The sequence below is a fragment of the Fundulus heteroclitus genome, chromosome 1 (assembly GCF_011125445.2).
Source record: "Fundulus heteroclitus isolate FHET01 chromosome 1, MU-UCD_Fhet_4.1, whole genome shotgun sequence".
Classification (NCBI taxonomy): domain Eukaryota; kingdom Metazoa; phylum Chordata; class Actinopteri; order Cyprinodontiformes; family Fundulidae; genus Fundulus; species Fundulus heteroclitus.
In genome coordinates, this window is record NC_046361.1 from 16870674 (window position 1) to 16890672 (window position 19999).

Here is a 19999-nt window from a genome sequence, read left to right on the forward strand (position 1 = left end):
GAAGGAATGACCCAAATGCAGGTTCACAGAAAACAAGCTCTGAAATCCAATAAACGTTATGGTAAATCCTTTAGGGAGGGGCAGATGCGTAACAAATCAGAACCAGGTGAAATGGGGAAACGGGGAAGTAACTGGACTAAAATGGATTTTCGAAAGTAAAAAACCTTTAGAGAATAAAATGGGAAGCAAGATTTGTAACAACAAAATCCAGTAACAACAACTCAGTTGAATATGTTTTCAGAAACATCGCCTGGCACCTGCTTGACTAGAGAAATGTCATTACTTCCAACCTCACAATCTAACATTAATGTTCAAGTCAAGTTGTGTCCCAGTAAATGCATCAAAAATATCCTCTCAAACATGTCTGAATATGTCAAAAAATCTGGTTTTGTTTAAACTTCCTCTTGTGTCTCTTTGCTTCCTCTGACCTTAGTTTTAAACGACAAACCCCAATAACGCTGAAAGATGGCCAACATTTAACCCTCTTCGCTCATTAACTGCATCCAAGCTAAAGACTGTTGTTCATGCATCCTGGTAGTGCTCCTATGCGGTGGGTTCACTGATCAGACAAAGGCCAGATTAGTGAGTTTCCGGCCGGCTGGCCACCGGTCAGCGCAGATTGAGCTGAAAATCGGCCAATTCCTGTTAACTGCGCATTTGTCGGTGCATCTCTAATGCACACTTTGGCTAAAAGCTTCAGATGAATCTGCTTATTATGATGCTATATCACCAGTTTACTGCCCTTTGTTTCTCATAATCGTCGTGAAAGAAAGAAAATAGTGAAGTTCTTGTGCCTGATTACTCCAGTAAAGAAACAGACACCTGCTCCCTTTCTAGAATGTCCCATTGTCTTTAAATCAGAGGGCTCTTTAACCGTCCTTTTGACCGAATGAAAGGAATGATCAGAAAACTTGTCACTAAGCATTCCAAATTAGCAACATGGACATTTGAGTACAAGAGATTGAGGGATTTACAGGAAACACTAATGATTTAATCATTAATAGTGAGGGAAAATTGAAACAGGACTTTGAATCTTTCTCTACATCCATCTGGGCACCCGGCCGAAGCCAGCCGGTATGCATCATCATCATCAGCCATTATAGTTGGGACGAGACATTCAAAGTGCTGCCAATTGTGCCAGTCTGAAAACTGAAATCTAGCCACCAGCTTTGACATTATTTGGCTAAATATATGGTCAGCTGTGTTTTTAATACTCTGTGAATCTGTCCTTTGTTGTCCGTTGTATTATCTGCCTTTCTGTGTAGTTTGTGCTGTCACTGTTTGCCTATGTATTTCAGTGAAAAACCCGCCACCGCCACCACCACTCAGGTACTCAGACCTGCTTCACTCCATCATTCAAATGCTCCGAGGTGGCAGGAGCGAATAGATCAGAGAGGTATTAGCTCAGAACACAATGGGCTATTTAACAGTCTGACTTGATGAATGGAAAGCCTGACATGTGCCATGATTAGCAGACATTAAAACATCTTAATAAATTAAAGCAGGCCTGAGGGGGTTCTGTGGAGAAAGGGCATTCGACTAATGGCACTAATGACACCCGCACAAGACTAATACATCAGGATTTAGAGAGGACTGAATCAGGACGGTTCTATCAAGATGACACGAGGAAAGGTGTGAGCACGAGACAAAAGAGCGAAAGTTGCGGAGCAAGATTGTGGATGGTTATCACCTTAGCCCACGGAGTCACGGACTAGTGATTTGACGAGGACCGTTCTGGTATTTAAATATACATTCATCAAACTCTTTTCTTGTCCGTAACAATGCTTGTCGGCGCAGGGTAAGTGAAGCATTACGGGCATTCAAGTACAATAATGCAAGGTCAGTGTCGGGGGCGCAAAAATGGATTTGACCCAGTCTGGCGCTGAAATGTCTGCTTTTCTATTAAATGATCATAGATTGCCAGAGAAGGGGAACAGGTGGAAAAATCCACAGAATGCAGGCTATGTTGGGTGCATCCTTTTGATTAAATCCTGTATTGTTATTATTACCATTTCCCCCCCAAATACGTGTAAATGACTAAAAACAAATCTTGAAGTCTGAGTCTGGTTATGTTTTTTTTTATTTATTTATTTTTTTTCTTCTCTGTGGCTTTCTGTGCAAGACAACCTATGTATGTTCTTTCATCACTTTGTTTTAATTATAACGAATAGATGCTTACGTGGGCAACACATGCTTTTGGCCATTGTAAGGATCACACAAACTGAAAAAAGGCTACATTTATGTCTTTGATACATGGAAGCATTGCCAGCCTCTTTGTTTTGTAATGTATCGGTACTGTGGAGATGATTTGATATGATTTGGCTGATTTCTTTCTAAATGTTTGATATGGTTCCTAATTGTTCCTGTTTTGTTTTGGGTTTGTTTTTGTTTTTGTTTTTTCCCAAAATCTCTGCACAAAGGTCAAGTGTTGTTTGATATAATATCTACGAGCCAACATTTTCTACTAGGAAAGCCAGTCTCCATTACCTTCTTATTAGATACAGCACCCCCCACCCTAATAGGCGAATGAATGCGTTAAAAAAAAGCTCAAAATAAATTCATCTTATATGGAGTCACATGATCTGATACTAAAACATTCCACAGTTCTCTATCAGGGCTTTATTTTTTTTTAAACCAATTGTTTTAAAAATTTAAGTTAAACGTCCCCCTGTGGATATAACCAAGGAGTTATTTTTATTATATCCATTTCCTATTTAAGAATTTAAGATCAACAGAGCTACATTTTTCCTTTTGAGTGATATGTTCTCTTGTCTTTGCTGTTTTGTAGATTGGCTGAGAGACATGGGGACATTTATAACACATTATATGTTAACCCCAGGGAAACAGGAAGGCATAGGCTCCTAATTAAAAGTTACAAGAGAGACTAATCAAAATTAAAAAAAATAAAGTTTACTTCATATGTCATTGTCACGATTATAGGCATTTAGAAAGGCTTAAATGTGTCTGGATTTGCATTTAGTTGCATCTTGAATTTGGACACTATATTCTTTATCCATTGATTTGTTTTTCTCTTCATTTCATTTAATTTGATGTGTTTTTTCTCTTTGAGAAATAGTGAAATCACTCTTTCCCTGTGGTGTAGTTGCAGCTAAAGATTTCTCACCAGGTCGCAGCAAAGCTGGTTGTTTCTTAATCAAGACACGGGCGAAAGGAGTTTAACCACTTAATATTCTACCTTTCTTACAATCCAGCAAAATCTGTTTTAATGATATTTGTTTAAGGAAATAAAATCAAAACCTTGTTACCTTACCTACTGGCAGCTCATTTAGGAGACAACGTATTTAATTAAATCTGGCTGTAGCCCCACTGCTTCAGTAGTGGACTAAAACCTGTTGTTACAGACCATTATGATGCATACTGTGTAAAAGGCTTCGAGATTTAGTAATGCAACCACAAAGCAACCGGCTCATGTACCACAATCACCAGGATGAATTGACACAGTGCTATTTAACTTCATTATTACATATGTTACATATGTTATTACGTTAAAACAAAAAGAAATCAAAAATACTTTTTAAAACCTTGTAAAAAGAAATAAAAAGCCATTTTGGGGAGATACAGTATATTGCTGAGGACAAGTTTTGAGTTGTTTAATATTGAAATTGGAAAATATATAAAACATATATCAACTTAAGATGCAAATGCACTTAGGACTTAAATTTAATTTATAATGTTCTTAAATTTAACGTAAAGAAAGAAAGTTTTGGATACATTTATATTATAGGAATGTGTAGAGGTGCCCATAGTTTAAAAAAAAAACGCATTAATGAATGTGGGATATTTTTCCTCAAAACATAAGGTTTTGAAGAAAAGGTTAAAGTAGTAGTCGACTTCTCCACTGTGACAAAGGATGAATTTATTTTAGGCTTTTTTTGATGTCTTTACCAGCGGTGCCAATAAAAGAAGAGGGCTCCGTGCTGTATGTAATATATTTGCTTTTAAATCAAGCTCCTTCCCGGCTCAATTCTGAGAAATGATTGTGGCGTTCTATTTCAAATTATAATCCTCAGTCAAAGCTTGAGTTTGAGAGAAAAAAAAAATCACCAGCTGCTATCTCACAATCTTTCGGTGCGCCATCACAAAATACGACAAGGTGGTCAAACTGATGCAATGGACCACAAAGGTAATACTGTCTATTAATACTTCTAATGTTTTTATGCTGTATTTCAATTTTTGCAGTCAGTAAAATTGACTGTAAAACAATAAAAGATACCTTAAGTAATTTGATTAAGAAAACTATTAACAGTGACTGACAATTGGAGCTCCGGGTGACAACGCTTGGCCTTTCCTATTTGTGACTCCTCAGTGTTTTCATGTCCCGGTGATCTCTGTGAGATCTTTGACTTTTAACGTTTTTCACATTGAAAAGTGAACAGTTGATCTTGATATGCGGAAGATGTGCATGTGTGATATTGTTTGGTGCATTTGTGTTTTCTAAACGAGGGGGCTTAATAAAAACAGTTCACTGAGGACTTTTCTTGTGGATTTTTCTGCTTCTCTATGATTATTCTGTGTGGGGTGGGGTCATTTTCAGCATCAGCAGTTTTAGTGTCTTTTACTGCTGGAGGAATTTGAGTAGAGCCTCGGGGCGCCACGGTACCTATAAAACGGATGATATTATGAAAAAGCTAATAAATGGGGGTAAAAGGCTGCAGTAATGTCCTCTTCAGCGGGCAAGGAACACAGTCCATAAAGGTCTTTGCTTGATACATTAATTGTATTGTTGCACATCATTAGGACCATTATCGAAGAATATTTTACGAGTGTCATTCCACACCCAATATCTTTCAGAAGACACTTCTATATCTGAGTCGAGCTGTTGGCCTTGCACAGCTCCGTCTCTTTCAACAGATCTGGTTTATTAGTGCATTCATGAAGTTCAGAGAGTTTCCACTGAAACAACAGAATGACACGGAAAGCTGCTGTGAAATATTGATCGAACCAGTGTTGCAGAGATGCTTTTAAGATAATAAGAAGGAGAGGACCCTGTGAAAGGATCGATTCAAATGGGAAGTAAAGAAAAGAGAGGTTTCTCCCCTCACACCACAGATCATTTATAATGAGCTGGTGTGTCAATACTTTGGCTCTTCACATGCTATCGACCGCTGGACCACTACTTCGGGGTGTCTGGTTGATGTTAACACAAAGAGAAATTAAGGATATACAATGGCCGTTCTCACGTCGTAGTGCAACACTGCAAAATGTTTTTAATTCAGACATGATTTGGATATATTTCATATAGAGATGCTCATAAACGCATGATTGGTGGATGTTGCGTCTCCCAGTGTGGCAGCTGCGGCCCCCGTGGCTACTACAGATTCAAAATGTCCACATTGCCCCCTTATGGTAGCAGCATCCCGGTGCATCCTTCTCAGCCAAGCTGGAGGAGATGAGGCAATACAGAGGAGATGTTGCTGTGTCTGCAGTGTTGCTGCATTGGATGGATGCACTGCTGACCAGCGCCTGCTCCTGCAGGATTTGTGGCCAAAGGCAATAAAGATTCTGGGCACAGCTTAGTCCAAATTGCAAAAGGCATCTGTAAATATGAGCCAATAAACCCATGGGGACACACTGGTGGCTTCTATCCGTTGAGTTATGGTTTTAAAGTTTCTGTGCAGAGCCAGAGCAATATTGCATGAGGTCCTAAGCAAAAAAAGTCATTTGGGCCCCAATCCTCAGTCAAGCCCACCAGCCACCACTGCACCACTATCTCCCTGTTACATATCAGCTTGCTTGTTTGTTTGTTTTTTTTTTGTTTCTTTTTTTTTTTTCACTTTTAGGGCAGATGTTAATTTTATGTTTACCATAAAATTACGGTGAACATAAAAAAAAGCTACTGTGGGAACGCAATGTTGAACAAAGTGAGGACTTTTATTTTATTCAGCTCCGATGCAAGCAGCAGAAATTATTAAATTAGCTGTAAAATTGAACCCTGTTAACATATCTTTCAGGCTATGAAGGTTTCCCTTAGTATGTGTACTACTGATGCATATGTGCAGCACACTGGGATTTTTTTTTAAGCTTAAATAATGACACCAGTCATGGGGCTAAAGCCATTATTTGTTATTTATTTATTAGCTCAACCAATCAATCAGATATTAAGGTCTATCAGAAAAGCCATAAAGACACGGAATAAAATGTAAGGCAATTAATGGACATTCTAGTTATTAAATAGCACTTTATTATTTGTGTAGTAAACGGTGGGCTGATTTATAAGTATTGGTTTATATTTATTTAAAGTATCTCGTATGTCATATTTAGGCGATGACATATTTAGATATTATTTGATAAATTATTTGTCAGAGTGACATGAGATATGAGACAGCCTGCTGTTGAACGGCCTGTATTTGCGTTCAGCTCCTCCACCGACAGGGGTCGCTGTAGTTCCCCCCAGCGGCACGTCTCCGAAGAAAACACTCGGCCGCTTCCTGTGGCACGCATGTACACAGCAGAGATCGGGCGATGAAAACCTCCAAGAAAAAGCTGCCCACCAGCAGCGAACCTAAGCAGAATAATTCAGACGCCAACAGCGAAGAGGAAAAGGAGCTGTGTCCTGGTTTCAAAGACGTGGACGCCTTCGTTAAAGTAAGTCTGAAGCCGAAGCTTTTGGTCCTGGGAATGAAGGCAACGTGGATGAGCCTGCGTTAGCTCTGAGCTAGGCACGTCACAAGAAGAGCTTGCTACCTGGCCAGTGTTTCCTTCTTAAATGTCACTTTGTAGTGTAAAGTAGCCGTCTAATTGAAGAGTTAGAGCTGCTTAAAGCTTGTATTTTTGTCGGGACGAACAGTTTTCATGCTCAAACCCGCTGAAGTCTGCATGAAGGAGCACTTAATGTGGGACTTAACAATGTAGTTCAGCATTCAGTGTCCGTCATTTTTAAAATGCTGCAACTTTACATCCCCGGGGCGGATTATGTTGGTAGGAACTAAAATGTATCTTTAATACTCTTAAAGGAATCACCTGTTTTGGCGTGAAACACAAAACGTGTGTTTGTCAAAGGTCGTTTTTGATTGGATGGCATTGCCAGTTAAAAGGTTCATAACAGTGACTGGTGTGCCACAAACCCACATGAAAGTTGCTATTAAAATGTACTTGGTATCAAAAATCAAATACAAAATTAAAAAGAACACTAGAAACAGTGAGCAGAGGTTTTGTCCCAGCTGTCTTTTGAGTTAAAAAAAACAAAAATCTTCATTTTCCACGTTTTCCTTTTTCTAATCTTTTTAACCCTGTTTTGATTGTGTGGCAGATGTTCTCTAAGATGAGTCTCTCCTCGTTTCTCCTCTGCAGTATGAGTTGGGAGCTGTGCTATCAGCCACTAAAGCCTCCGCTGGCTTACCGCAGGCCGGAGACGAATATGACTTCTACCGGAGCTTTCCAGGCTTCCAGGAGTTCTGTGAAAGTCAAGGAGATAAACTTTTGCACTGGTAAGTGTCGCTCTTACTGGATTCTGTCAGGCTCCCGTCTGTGAGACGAACCACTTCCACTCATATAAATGAGCTGCATGGACATTATGTAATTTATATAATTAGTTGGTCAAGAGCTGTAGGTACTTCGTTTGTGTTTTGCATTCTTCTCAACTTGTACGTCTTAATGTTGTTTTTAAAAGTGTTTGTCTGATCTATCAGTGAAGTGCTTGTGTAACAGGAGCCACTTTGTTTTTGTGTCAGCATGAGTCAGATAATGCAGCACCATGGCTGCAGATCTCACATAAGAGACCGGAACAAGCTAACCGGCGTGGAGGAGAGGTTTGACTTGGTTGTGGACTCCAACGATGTTATTCTCGAGAGAGCGGTAAGACCTGAAGCTTTGTCCAGAAACATTTTTGTTTTTGTTTTTTTTTTTTTCCAACACAAACAGTTTTGCTAAAAACAACCACGCTCTGCTCTTTTACTTCCAGGGGATTCTCCTTGATGAAGCTGATGGGGTGAACAGGAACCAGAATCCCGTTATGCCTGCCGGGTTTCAGCCTCCGAAGATTGTCGTTTCCAGCTGGAACCGTAAGGTGAGATGGCTGACCTGTCAGCTTCACTGTCGGATTTGACCCAAATCCAGAGTTGTATGCTGTGTGCCAATCTAAACATCCAATCCATGGGCGTCTAACTCCAGTCCTGGAGTGTGGGTGTCATGCAACTCTTAGACGCATTCCAGGGCGAAACACTTTAACCAAATGGCTGGAATGCCTCTCATGCCTGTAGTTAAGTTCTGTAGCTCCTGCTAAAGGCCTGATTTTTTTTTTCAGTGTGTATTGAAGCAGAAACTCTTCTAAAAGTTGTTGGAGTTTGCCACCACTGATCTGATCATTTAAAATACTGTGGGACATTGTATGAGGACACAGACCAGGGAATCAAATAGTGAACAGAGCCTGAACTGCCAATTGGAAACTCCAAAATCTGAACTTTTTGGGAGAGTGTTAAATTTGTTGCTGAAGAAGAAAAACTCAAGATCAGCTTTTCTGTCACTTCTGCTCTCCACATGCTGTAGATTATGGTCCATTAAAGATAGTCTGCGATTTTTTTTTTTCCCCCCCAGAAGTTTCCCTAAGTCGCTTTTTGAATAACTACATGCGCAAGACCGTCTTACCTACTTTTCTGCTCCTCAGGTGGATCGCATGAAAAAAATCTCCCAAATCCACTCTAGTCTTATTTCTTTCTACTGAGGTCTTCCTCTTTTTCTCATAAACGTGAAAGCGGTTCACTTCTTGTGACTCTCAGCCATGTTAAAAGTCTACAGTGAGAGCAGCGAAGCTACAATGAACGGCTAACACCAAAGCTAACCGCTAAGCTAACCAGATACATAAACACTAGAAGCGCGCAGCCAGCCGGCCAGCATACGTGAGCGCGTCAGAATGATTGGCATGTGGGACAACCAATAGATGAGGTGATACTCCTGGAACTTGAGGGGGGTGAGGGCAGGAACAACAGTTTTTACAGGCCTGCAGCTCTCATTGAGATCTTTTTTTTTTCTTTTTTTTTAACCTCCTCTTTGTGTATTCATAATGTATTGACTATTTTCAGGAGGGAAGAACAATTTTACCCAGTATAACAAAAAGTGTTTCTGAACAGTATTACGAACTACGGCTTAAAGAGAAATCTCTATTGGTGCATCACTACTGGGCAGAATTCACTGTGGTGTCCAACACCATTTAGTTGGTCTTTTAAAAAAAAAAATTGATATTTTTCAGAGTTCCAGCTCAGGCAGTCGATCGGAGACGTTCCGACTGCTTCACGCCAAGAACGTTGCGAGACCCCAGCTGAAGTTTAAGGAGAAAGTTGACAACAGCAACACACCTTTTGTTCCCAAGATCTTCATCAAGCCCAATGCGTTGAAGCCACTTCCATCATGTACGCCAAGCCTATTAACCCTCATGGATATCACGTGCGGTCCTTGTTGCTTTCCCTTTCTGTCATGTCTGAATGGATTCGCTTTCTCAAACTGTAGATTTCTCAAACAAACAAATCCGTAAAGAGAGACCAGAGGACCTGGATGTCCCGGCTGCCCTGGCTGACTTCATCCACCAGCAGAGAACTCAGGAACACGTAGAAGACATGTGAGGCTTGTTTTATTGTGTAATGTGAATGTTTTTTTTTTGTTCTTCGTCTCCTTGCTGATGTAATATGTCTGCTTCATGTAGGTTTGCACATCCCTACCAGTACGAGCTGGACCATCTGACCATACTGGAACGCTTGCTGTCCAAGCCAGAGCCTCAGGTGATGCAGTCAGATATGCCTGGAGCACATTGAGGATTTTCCTTTTTCTTCATTAAGCAGCAGAGCATTTTCACCCAAAGAAAAGAAAATAACCCACAGCATACTGTAGTGTGCTTGACGAAGAGCTGCAGTTTAAAGCAGCAGCACAAAAGGATTGGTCCAATAGAAATTAAGAAAATCCCTTCAAATTAGATCCAGAAACACTGAACCAAAACCTTAGCCTACTGACCCTCATGCTCAGCTGCTGTATAAACAGAGCAGTACATTTCCCTGCATAACTTTGCATGTGAATATCATTTGAGTGTTTTAAGAGAAAAAATATGTTTTTGTAAAATTAAGCTTTACAGAAACCTGACTGAGCTTTATAAAGAGTGTATTTACCAGGAGCAGCTAGCTGCTCAGCCACAATCTTCATTAAAAGCCCAGTAACAGGAGGGATTTAGAGATGGGTTTTAATATAGTAGACAGAGAAAAGTCTCGCTGAGGCAGTGAAATGTCTTTGTTCTGTGGCTGCTTAGGCTGAATCTTTGTCAGGAATCTTCAGGTGAACCTTTGTGTCTCACTGCAGGCGTTTTATGTTGGATGTTTGTGTCCAATATCTGGTTTTCCTCTTGTATCACTTCAGTTGCCAAGTTGACTTCTATTGTGTCAGGATCAGAACTGGAATCCATGTCTTCATTTCATGAAGACTACATTATTGTACTTCCACTGCCTAAACAGGAGATCCATGGGATCTTCTTTAGGTTGTGATAAGTGCTCATGGTAGGCGTCTCAGTCTCCTAAGCTTTCCCACAGCTCCCAGATTGCTTTAAAGTACTCCGGTTGTTGCGTACGGAGGTCAACACGGAGCACCAGCGTAGATCACGCTGTGATCAGGGTCGGCTGGCTGTGAAATGAAAATTGAGACCAAACTCTTCTACCGACTTGAGATCTGCGGGCTTTGAGTTTTTAACAGCAGCTAATAATAACCCATCTTTAGAAAAATAACTTTTAAGTAATTTAAATGACCTTTTTTATTTGTTTTTTTTACAGCCTTGTGAAATCTTGTCTTGAAAGTAGATATAATGATACATTTTTACTTAATTATCTGCGTTTGTATTGTAGATGTACAAACCGGTGGCTGAGACCAAGCTGTCCTTTATTGACTCACTGGAGGATCTGGTGGCTCTTAACGAGAAGCTGTGCAAATTATCTGAATTTGCAGTGGACCTGGAGGTATGGAGATCATGTTTCATTCAGATCAAAGTAATTATTGAGTCATGCACTGTTGAGCTGGAATTTGTTATCAGGACATTGTGATTTAATGCTTTTGGATTTATTTATTATGCCGTTTTTTTATTAATTTTTTTATTTTACACGTTTTGTTCTCCATGGCAGCACCATTCCTACAGGAGCTTCCTCGGCCTCACCTGCCTGATGCAGATCTCCACCAGGGAGGAGGACTTCATCATCGACACCCTGGAGCTCCGCAGCGAAATGTACATCCTGAACGAGGCGTTCACTGACCCGACTATCGTCAAAGTAAAACAACTGTTCCATAAATCAGTTCTCGTATGTCTTAAGGTCTGAAAATCCAGGGTAGGGCAAATGTGGTTTAGTTATGGCAGCTGCTAACTCTTTATAGAGTCATGTTTTATGTTTTGTTATAATCTACTGAGATTTGGTCAAATAAGCAAATCAACTAGGTGTTGCACTGCCCCCTGCTGGTCTGGCCATTATTGATTAATATTACTTTAGTTGAAAGAAGGATTAGCAAATATTTTTGAGCTCTTATTTAGTTTGTGAAACTATTGTGTGGGTTTTTTTTTTCCCTCTGAGATTAAGTCCAAATCTAATTTTCTTCAGGTATTGTCTGGTGTTTGTTCTCCTGGCTCGTGGACTCTCGTGGGCCTGGTTCTGAACTGCGTTGTTTTATTAAAACCTGACAGCTCTTCTCAGAGGGAGGCTTTTAAATATTTTGGTGTGTTTTCTTCCAGGCCAGCTCAGCCGTCTGAGCTCCAGAAGCGGCCGTGGAAAATCGATTTGACAAATAACATTTGAAATGATAAACCGCGTCGTAGTGAATCATCTTTCCCATCTATTCTTCCTGAGTTTAAAGAGAAGTCCGAAGTTTTAATTTCTATTTTCTTAAAAGATAAAGCTGCGGCGCTGTATGTTGTCTCTGAGAGACCAATCATACTCAGACAAGTTTGATGAAGCTGGCAGGTGTCTTCTGGTGTGTGGGAGCCAACGTGGCTCACACTCAGCGGGGACACCTTTGGAGAAAGTGTACTGCGTGGGCCCGATCTGCCAACTCAATTGCAAATGTCCTCCAAATGAAAAATCATCATGTCTTTTTTTTTTTTTTTTTCTTTATCTTTTTTTTCTAGGTTTTTCATGGTGCCGATTCTGACGTGGAGTGGCTCCAGAGGGACTTGGGCTTGTACGTTGTCAACCTGTTTGACACCCATCAGGCGAGCCGAGCCCTGAACCTGGCCAGGCATTCCCTCGACCACTTACTCAAACAGTTCTGCAACGTGAACTCAGACAAACGCTACCAGCTGGCCGACTGGAGGATCCGGTACGTTCACATCTGGACCCATTTATCTATTTAAAGTTTTATTATTATTGTACGGCATTCTTTTTTGTTATTACGAACTTTGTCAAGAAATTATTTATTGTTCATTGCAAAAGTATTCATGTACATGACAACAACAGGCATCAGTGATATTTATTGGGATTTTATGTGATAGACCAGCAGAAGGTGATGAAGTTGAAGGAAAGGTGTGGTAGGCGTGTTCACCCCCTTTCCTCTGATACCCTTAAATAGAATTCAGGTAACTTATCTTCAGTAGACATCCATCGGATAACTAGAGTCCCCCTGTCTACGATTTACCCTCAGTATAAGTCCAGCTTTTTATTTTATTTTTTTTAAATCTTTCGAGTTTTGTTAGAGGACTTTAAAAAAACAAACGGCTCAATAAAAAAACCAAAGAACAAAGCAAGGTTCTGAGATTAAGTTGTGAAGGGTTTGGGTTAGGTTATCAAATAATATCTCAAGCTCAGAACATCTGGCATGGCAAATCACTGCAGCACCATCATCTGGAAATTCAATTCAGTTTTATTTATGGCGTCAATTCACAACACGTCATCTCAAGCCACTTTCCAAAGTCAAATTCAGTCAAATCATACAGATCGGTCAAAAAGTTCCCTATGTAAGGAAACTCAGCGGATTGCATCAAGTCTTGACAAACAGCATTCACTCCTCCTGAAGGAGCGTAGAGCCACAGGGAGGTCTGCATTGTCCTTGGCTTTGCAGCAATCCCTCATACTGAGAAAGCATGAAGCGACAGTGGAAAGAAAAACCACCCATTAGCAGGGAGGAAAACCTCCAGCAGAACCAGGCTCAGTGTGAACGGTCATCTGCCTCAACCGAATGGTTAGATAAGACAGACCAGAGACACAAAAAAGCACAGAAGCACACATTGACCCAGGAATACTTTCTATGTTATATGGTAATAGTGGATGATTTGCCTCCCCTGGATGGTGTCACTGCTAACAGCTGAAAATAAGAGATTGAACTGCAAACCTACCACCACCTGATCTTGCTGGGTAAGCAGCATGGCATCTCTGGAGGAGCTGCAGAGCCTCTAAAACCCATGTTGGAGAATTTGTTGGCAGGGCTGCTGTTAGTTGTGTACACCATAAACCTAGACTTTATTAAAGAGTGGCAAGAAGAAAGCCTTTATTTTAAAAAATCCAAATTAAGTTTCGTTTAAACCAGGGTTGCTCAGATGATCTCCATCCATTCGGATCGAGGCACCATGAGCTGCCATCTGTTGGTTTATAACATAAAATCCTCGTAAAACAGATTTCACTTTGTGGTTGTCACACGCCCAAGTTTGAATGCTCTTACGATGATGTGGATTTCAGAATCAGATATGCTTTAATAATCCCAGAGGGAAATTACTGAAACATTTAACATTGCTTATAAGAAATGGAAATAAACATTAGCCCATGTGATGTCATCGTAGACCCTTGCCAGATGAGATGATCGAGTACGCTCGAGCGGACACCCACTATCTCCTTTACATCTACGACTGCATGAGGGCTCAGCTGCTGGAGTCCAACCACGGGCAGCCGGGCCTGCTGCAGTCCGTCTGGAACAAGAGCAAAGACGTTTCACTGAAGGTTAGCCCAGATCTCTCTGCAGTTTGTTTAGCTAGATGCTTTCCACTGGTTCAAACTGTTGTAAGTAGGGCTGGGCGGTATGAACCAACAATATCTCTGTCTTTAGGCTGAATTTTTACGATTTTTATTGCGATACGTTTTCTTTTCATAAAGTAATTATGAAAAGGTTTCTCTAAATCAAAGCTTTATCCCAAATGTCTCACAGGCACATTTCTAACAAACAGCTGTAGATAAATATGAGAAACGTCTGGAAAATAACCTACTGGAGTACATAAAAGTATAATTCTAATGCAACATAATCATCTCGATATAAACCATATAGTCTCATCTTATATCTCTTTTTAATATATGTCCAGCCCTAGTGTAAAGTATAGTTAATTAATAATTCTGTCATGGTTTGCATAACAGCGAGCATCAATCAAGGAAAACGCTGCAGATGATGAAATATTTTTATTCATTGCCATTTCATGATTTGTATTTTTAGATTTAAATTAAAAAAGCGTACCTGTCATAATTTGATATTTTAACTGTGAAGTATTTTTTTTTGTGAGGGAATCGCTTTACAGTAATTTAACCGTACTCAGCACCGCGTCACCCCGCCTCTCCCTCTGCCAACAGAAATACGTGAAGCCGATCTACACGGAGGAGTCATATTTAGAGCTGCAGAGGAAGCAGAAAAGGTCTTTTAACACTCAGCAGCTCACCACGTTCAGGCTGCTGTACGCCTGGAGAGACAAGCTGGCCAGGCAGGAGGATGAAAGCACCGGGTAGGCTGTGTGAATTCAGTGGACCTGGTGTTCTTGAAATGTCCCATATCCGCAGTTCGTGTGAATCCGCCTCTTCCAGCCCACTTGATTTGAAGTTTTAGTTGTTGTTTTTTTTTCCTGTTTATCGTGTTTTAATGTCGGTCTGTTTCTGTTCAGATATGTCCTGCCCACGCATATGATGATCAAAATATCTGAAGAACTGCCCAAGTAAGAGAGATTTAACATTTTTAAATAATTTCATACGTCACTCACAATTCCTTTTATTCAGATTAAGTTTTTTTGTTTTTTTTCCCTCCATCTTTCGGTTTTACTCCCCAGAGAGCCTCAGGGCATCATTGCCTGCTGTAACCCTGTGCCGCCGCTGGTGAGGCAGCAGGTCAACGAGCTTCATTTGTTGGTACAGCAAGGCAGGGAAATGCCGCTCCTGAAGGTGAGGAGAAATTTACGGCAGGGGTGCCTGAGCCGTCGCTCGTCTTCGAGACCCTGCGCCAGCATCACTTCCACGCTTAACTCTGGCTTTGCTCCGTTTTACTCGCACAGGCCGAGATCGCAGCTCAGAAGAAGAAAGGACTCACGCCCGTCAAAAAGGTCGGCTGAAGGCTTTTTCAACCGCAAATTTCTCCGTTTTAATAATCGGCGATGACGCCCGGGTTAATGAATGACTGTCTGTATTCAGGCTGACGTCACGTTGTTTGGTCCACACGATACGTCCAGGGGGTCTGAGAGCGAGCACCCTCAGTTCTCGGCTGATGGTAAACGGGACTGTTAAACTGTGGAAGGTTTTCTGGGTGACTGTGTTTCATTTGTATTAATTTATAATTTGCCAACTTTCAGACGTCCCAGTTAAACAGGGAATCCTGTTCTCAGAGGAGGATCGTCAAATGGACATCGATGAGCAGAAGATAAGCGGCCTCTTGGCTCCAGCTAAAATCACTGTTTTTCAGGTAAATACTACACCTAGCAAAAGTTTTCATACGCCCTTAAACGTTCCACATTTAGTCATTTTACAGCTGCAACCATGAAGTATTCTACTGGGATTGCATACGATGGACCATCATAAAGTATGGCATCAAATAAAACTAAAGCAAATGTATTTCATGTTAAAATCACCTTTTGCAAATAAAAATCTGAACAGTGTGGCGTGCTTATGTGTTCAGTGCCCATGAATTTGCAGAACCGCCTGTGGCTGCGATAACATCTGCACGTCTTTTGGGGTGTCTCTACCTGCTCTGCACATTTAAAGACAGAGTTTTTGTACCCATTATTTTAAAAGAGCTCAAGTTCTCATGCAGAACTTTGGGTTTCTGTCATAAATGGCAAAAAAAGGAGCATTCAAGTCATGGTTGCATTGTTATGACAAAATCTGAGAGGAAATAAACTTTGATCAAGTTATAATAAAGTTTATTAAATAGTAATTGTTTTTTTTTTTATTCTGCTTTCTTTCAAAGGAACTGGAAACTCCTGCTGACCAAGAGTCCCAATCCGTAGCCCAGATGAAAGCCATGCGTATTATCGAGGCTTTTGAAAATCCTTTTAGAATGGTAAAAATCTCAGAAACCATTAAGCGACTAATTATTTATTGCATTCATTCCCGTTTAATCCTTATTTTTCCTTTTGAAATCTCAGTATTTACCCTCCACGGGAGCACACGTCAGCAAAAATGCCAAGTTTGACCCGTCTTCAAAAATATTTGAGGTAATCCCAGCTCTCTTTACTCTCTCTCTCTGTTACTGTGATTTTTCCACCTTACTGAGTTTTCATAGCTGTAATTTTTGACGTCAACAGATCAGCAAGAGATGGAAACTGCAGAGTATTGAAAAGCAGGAGAAGGAGTTGGAGGTCAAGAAGAAAGCAAAGGAGGAAGCAAAAAAGCAAGCAAAGAAACTGTCAGGTAGAAACATGTATTTATCTTTGATGTGAGAGTGCTCTTTTATATAAAGGAACGCTCCAACATGAAGTGTTTTGTTCACAGAGGAAAGAACCAAGGCTAAACAGAGCTATCAGGAGTCTCTGAAGAACATCACCACCGTTCGCCAGCAGGCAGTGGTAAGCAGTTGGCTCTCCTCTCTCTTCTGCGTTAAACGGTACGAGCTTGATGAAAAAGGTTGAGCTCCATGTCGCCAGGAGTCTGGTGCCGCATTTAAAGGACGAAGTTTTAACAGTTCAGCCGCGTGTGGTGGCCTACAATCGCTCGGCTTTACAGCATAGGAATACCGCGGCTGATGAGTAGAGCTGCTACTTTTTCTACTTTTTTAAAATATTTGTGTCTGTCACACAATGTGCCTGGAGAAGAATACGCGCAGGCGTGGGGCTGCAGCCCTGAAGACTTTCTCATCGCACATTTCTTCCCTACTGGGGAGAAACGGGAGCTTCTTTCTCTAAAGCCACCCTGCTGTTAGCTCTCTCTGGGGGTATTACACGATACCTGCAGAGTCGCTCATGTACAAGCTTTCTTTCATGTTCTATTTTATCGACGTCCTTCATTTTCTATGCAAGGTGAGCTGGAGTAAAGGGGGGGTCACGGCCTTTGTCGTCCCCACGTGTGCCTGCCAGCTTTACTATTCCTGTGCTGCAGGAGTGATGAATGCCAAAATGATTCAGCCTGCGATGATGGCTGCTGAGAACCACGGCAAGCTGGCTTGTTAGCGCTGTCTGCTGCTATGGATCACAGTCAGAAATATTGGCAGAAACCCCGCTAAAAGTAGCAGTCCACCCACCTGCCAATGGCGGAGAAATATTGGCTGTGATATTAGCAAATTGTCACTTTCAGACGGCCCTTTGGCAGCGAAGGTTGTGGGTAGTTTTTTTTTTTTTTTTTTTTACTAATTAGGATTTTATTTAAAAAGCTTTGCTGTTGTCTTTGCTGTTGTCTTTGCTTTCTTTGCGCTCGTTGCATTGATACTGTAAAAGACGCTGTAATCGGGCTCCAACGTCGCTTTTTATTCCGGTCTCTAGAAATGTTTTGCATGAAAGACGAATTAATTAGATTAGATGAATAAAATTAACAAGCATGACGCTGCCGTCCAAATAAATACCTTTCTGGCTGTGAACTAGCAAAACTATCCAATAGGGGGAAAAAAGGGTTTTCAAATATGAAAATTAATTAAAGGAAATTTATTTTAGTTAAAAATATTCAAAAGAAATTTCTAAAGAAATTAGATTTAATAGAAGCAGTAATTGGAACGTTTGCCACTTTATGTAACATATGTCCTTTTCCCAGTTTTTATTTTTTTATTTTTTTGAATATCATCCGGATTTGATCATCTCTTGCTTAAAATCTAAAGTAGTTTAATGGACCAAATTTGACCTTAATTATTTATTTGCTGGTTATGAGTTCTTTACAGTTGGAATCTGCTGAAAAGTTGAATCGGTTCGCTGAACATAAAAGAAATTTACAAAGAGAATCTTGTCTAGTAAACCCAGCATCACAAGTCGTCTCGTCTCCTGAGCTGACTGTATCGTCACACTTCTAGTAGGGATGTGTTTGAGCTATGGAAGTATTGCATAAATATCATTTTAAAAAGAAGAATTATTTCTGCAGAAATATTTCCTCTAGTCTGCCCTAAAATGTCAGAAAACGCTCTTTATAACAATAGATTTAGCAATATGTCTGCTTTTGAAACCGCTGAAGGACCTAACAACATGGACTCAGGTTGTTCTAGATCTAATTTTGCTACTTTCCTAAATTTCTGATTCTTAATTGTCTTTAATATTAGAAAAATGTCTGCTTATGTGTTCCGTTGAAGTAGTATGCTCATGATATTTATAGTCATAGTACATGACTAGAATCTTTTAATGTAGATGATATAATTTTTGGAGAGCAAGAAAAGGTATATGTGTATGTTTTCTTAGTTTTTGACTTTTTTTTTCCCCCAGGAGTCCAAGGATGGTGGGACAAAAAGAGCAAAGGGGGACAGTGGGGTTGGAGAGATGACTCCCAAACCGAGTAAGAAGCTGATGAAATCAGCAGAGAAGGCGCAGAAGACTGAACCTGAAGAAAGCTTCAAGCCCTTTGACTATACTCAGTCAGACCTTAAAGTTTTTGATGGTAGGGTTATTGGGCCGTTCTTTTTATTTATGAACAAACCACATCCACATTTTTTTTTATCCAAATTCTTTTGATTTTCAATATGAAAACAAGCTTGTTTCCTGCTTTGCTTTGCAGGTTCCAAAGCTAGGGACAACACACAGTTTGATCCAGCTCGGCAAGGCCAGGATTTTAGGAAAAAGGTGGGTTTGTGCTTTACTTGTACTTACAAAATATATTTGCAAAGGCATATTCTCTGTATGCTTAATGACTTTAAATATTTTGCCCAACAGAAGTTTCCCCAAGGACAAAAGAGAAATGTTTCTGCAGGAAACAGAAGTATGTCATACATGAGCGGGAAATCAGAAAGGTAAACATAAAAAAAAAAAAAATTAGTTTTTTGTTTGTTCTTCCTGCAAATTCAGACATCCTCACATGTTAAATCTGTCTTTGTTTCCTACAGAGGTTTCCGAAATAAGTGGCCCAAGAGATAGACTCTGCATTTTTTTTTCCTCCTTTTAAATCACATGGAATACATATATTTTCTTTTTTTTTTTCCTGTTTATCACAAGGGAAAGTCAGTATTTCAGAATTTGAGTTTCAAAGTGGGTTTTTTTTCTCCACCTGTTATACTGCCCTGTAAATATGTGGAAACACACAACTCTTTATTAAAGTTGTTTTTTAAAAGAAAACAGTCTCTTTTGTGCGTTTAAGTTATCACATCAAATACAAGTCACTCCATCCTCCATAAGTAAAAGGGAAATATTGACGACTTTACATGTTCTGTGCCAGATTGTAGGAGCTGAATTCTTCCATTCTAAAAAATGTTTTATTTGCCTCAGTTTTCAAGCTGTGCTATATTCACTGACAGTAGCAAAAGAAATACAGAGAGCTAAAGACAGAGAATAGAAAATCATTTCAGAATTAGTCTTTGCATTTCTTCTTAGGTCCATTCAATAAGGACAGGTGCATAAATCATTTGAAAACACGGCTACTGGTAGCTTTTGATCCCAATCCCACAATTCCCTGTTCGTTCCTTGATCAAGGCTAAAAACTATCAGGGTTTTCAGTCTTACTCCTAAACCGAGGAACAATTTGGTCCTGAAACTTGGCTGACTCTGGACATTTCTAAAAAAAAAAAAAAAAAGAAAACACAAAAAAAAAAGATGAAAACAGTTTGATTCAAACAGGGTTATTTTACTTTTTCATGTAATGTTCAACTTAAATGTGATTTATGTTGTATAGTACCTTGTGAACTGCGCCTTATAAATAAACAATACTACAACTTCAAGCTCATTGAGGGG

At 40.1% G+C, this 19999-nt stretch overlaps 1 protein-coding gene across 1 annotated transcript; it reads left to right on the forward strand.

The window, feature by feature from the left end:
* Window positions 1–6403: 6403 nt before the first annotated feature.
* Window positions 6404–19387, forward strand: exosc10 (exosome component 10). Its single transcript, XM_012873477.3, has 25 exons — window positions 6404–6606; window positions 7312–7448; window positions 7692–7815; window positions 7922–8026; window positions 9206–9365; window positions 9463–9571; window positions 9656–9731; window positions 10836–10946; window positions 11109–11252; window positions 12101–12291; window positions 13745–13901; window positions 14520–14668; window positions 14825–14875; window positions 14987–15098; window positions 15209–15256; window positions 15345–15420; window positions 15503–15612; window positions 16117–16209; window positions 16295–16363; window positions 16454–16559; window positions 16641–16714; window positions 18545–18716; window positions 18834–18898; window positions 18989–19065; window positions 19159–19387. Exons 1-25 carry the CDS (start codon window positions 6484–6486, stop codon window positions 19187–19189), a joined length of 2670 nt encoding a protein of 889 aa, XP_012728931.2. The 5' UTR covers window positions 6404–6483; the 3' UTR covers window positions 19190–19387.
* The last annotated feature ends 612 nt before the right edge of the window (window positions 19388–19999 follow it).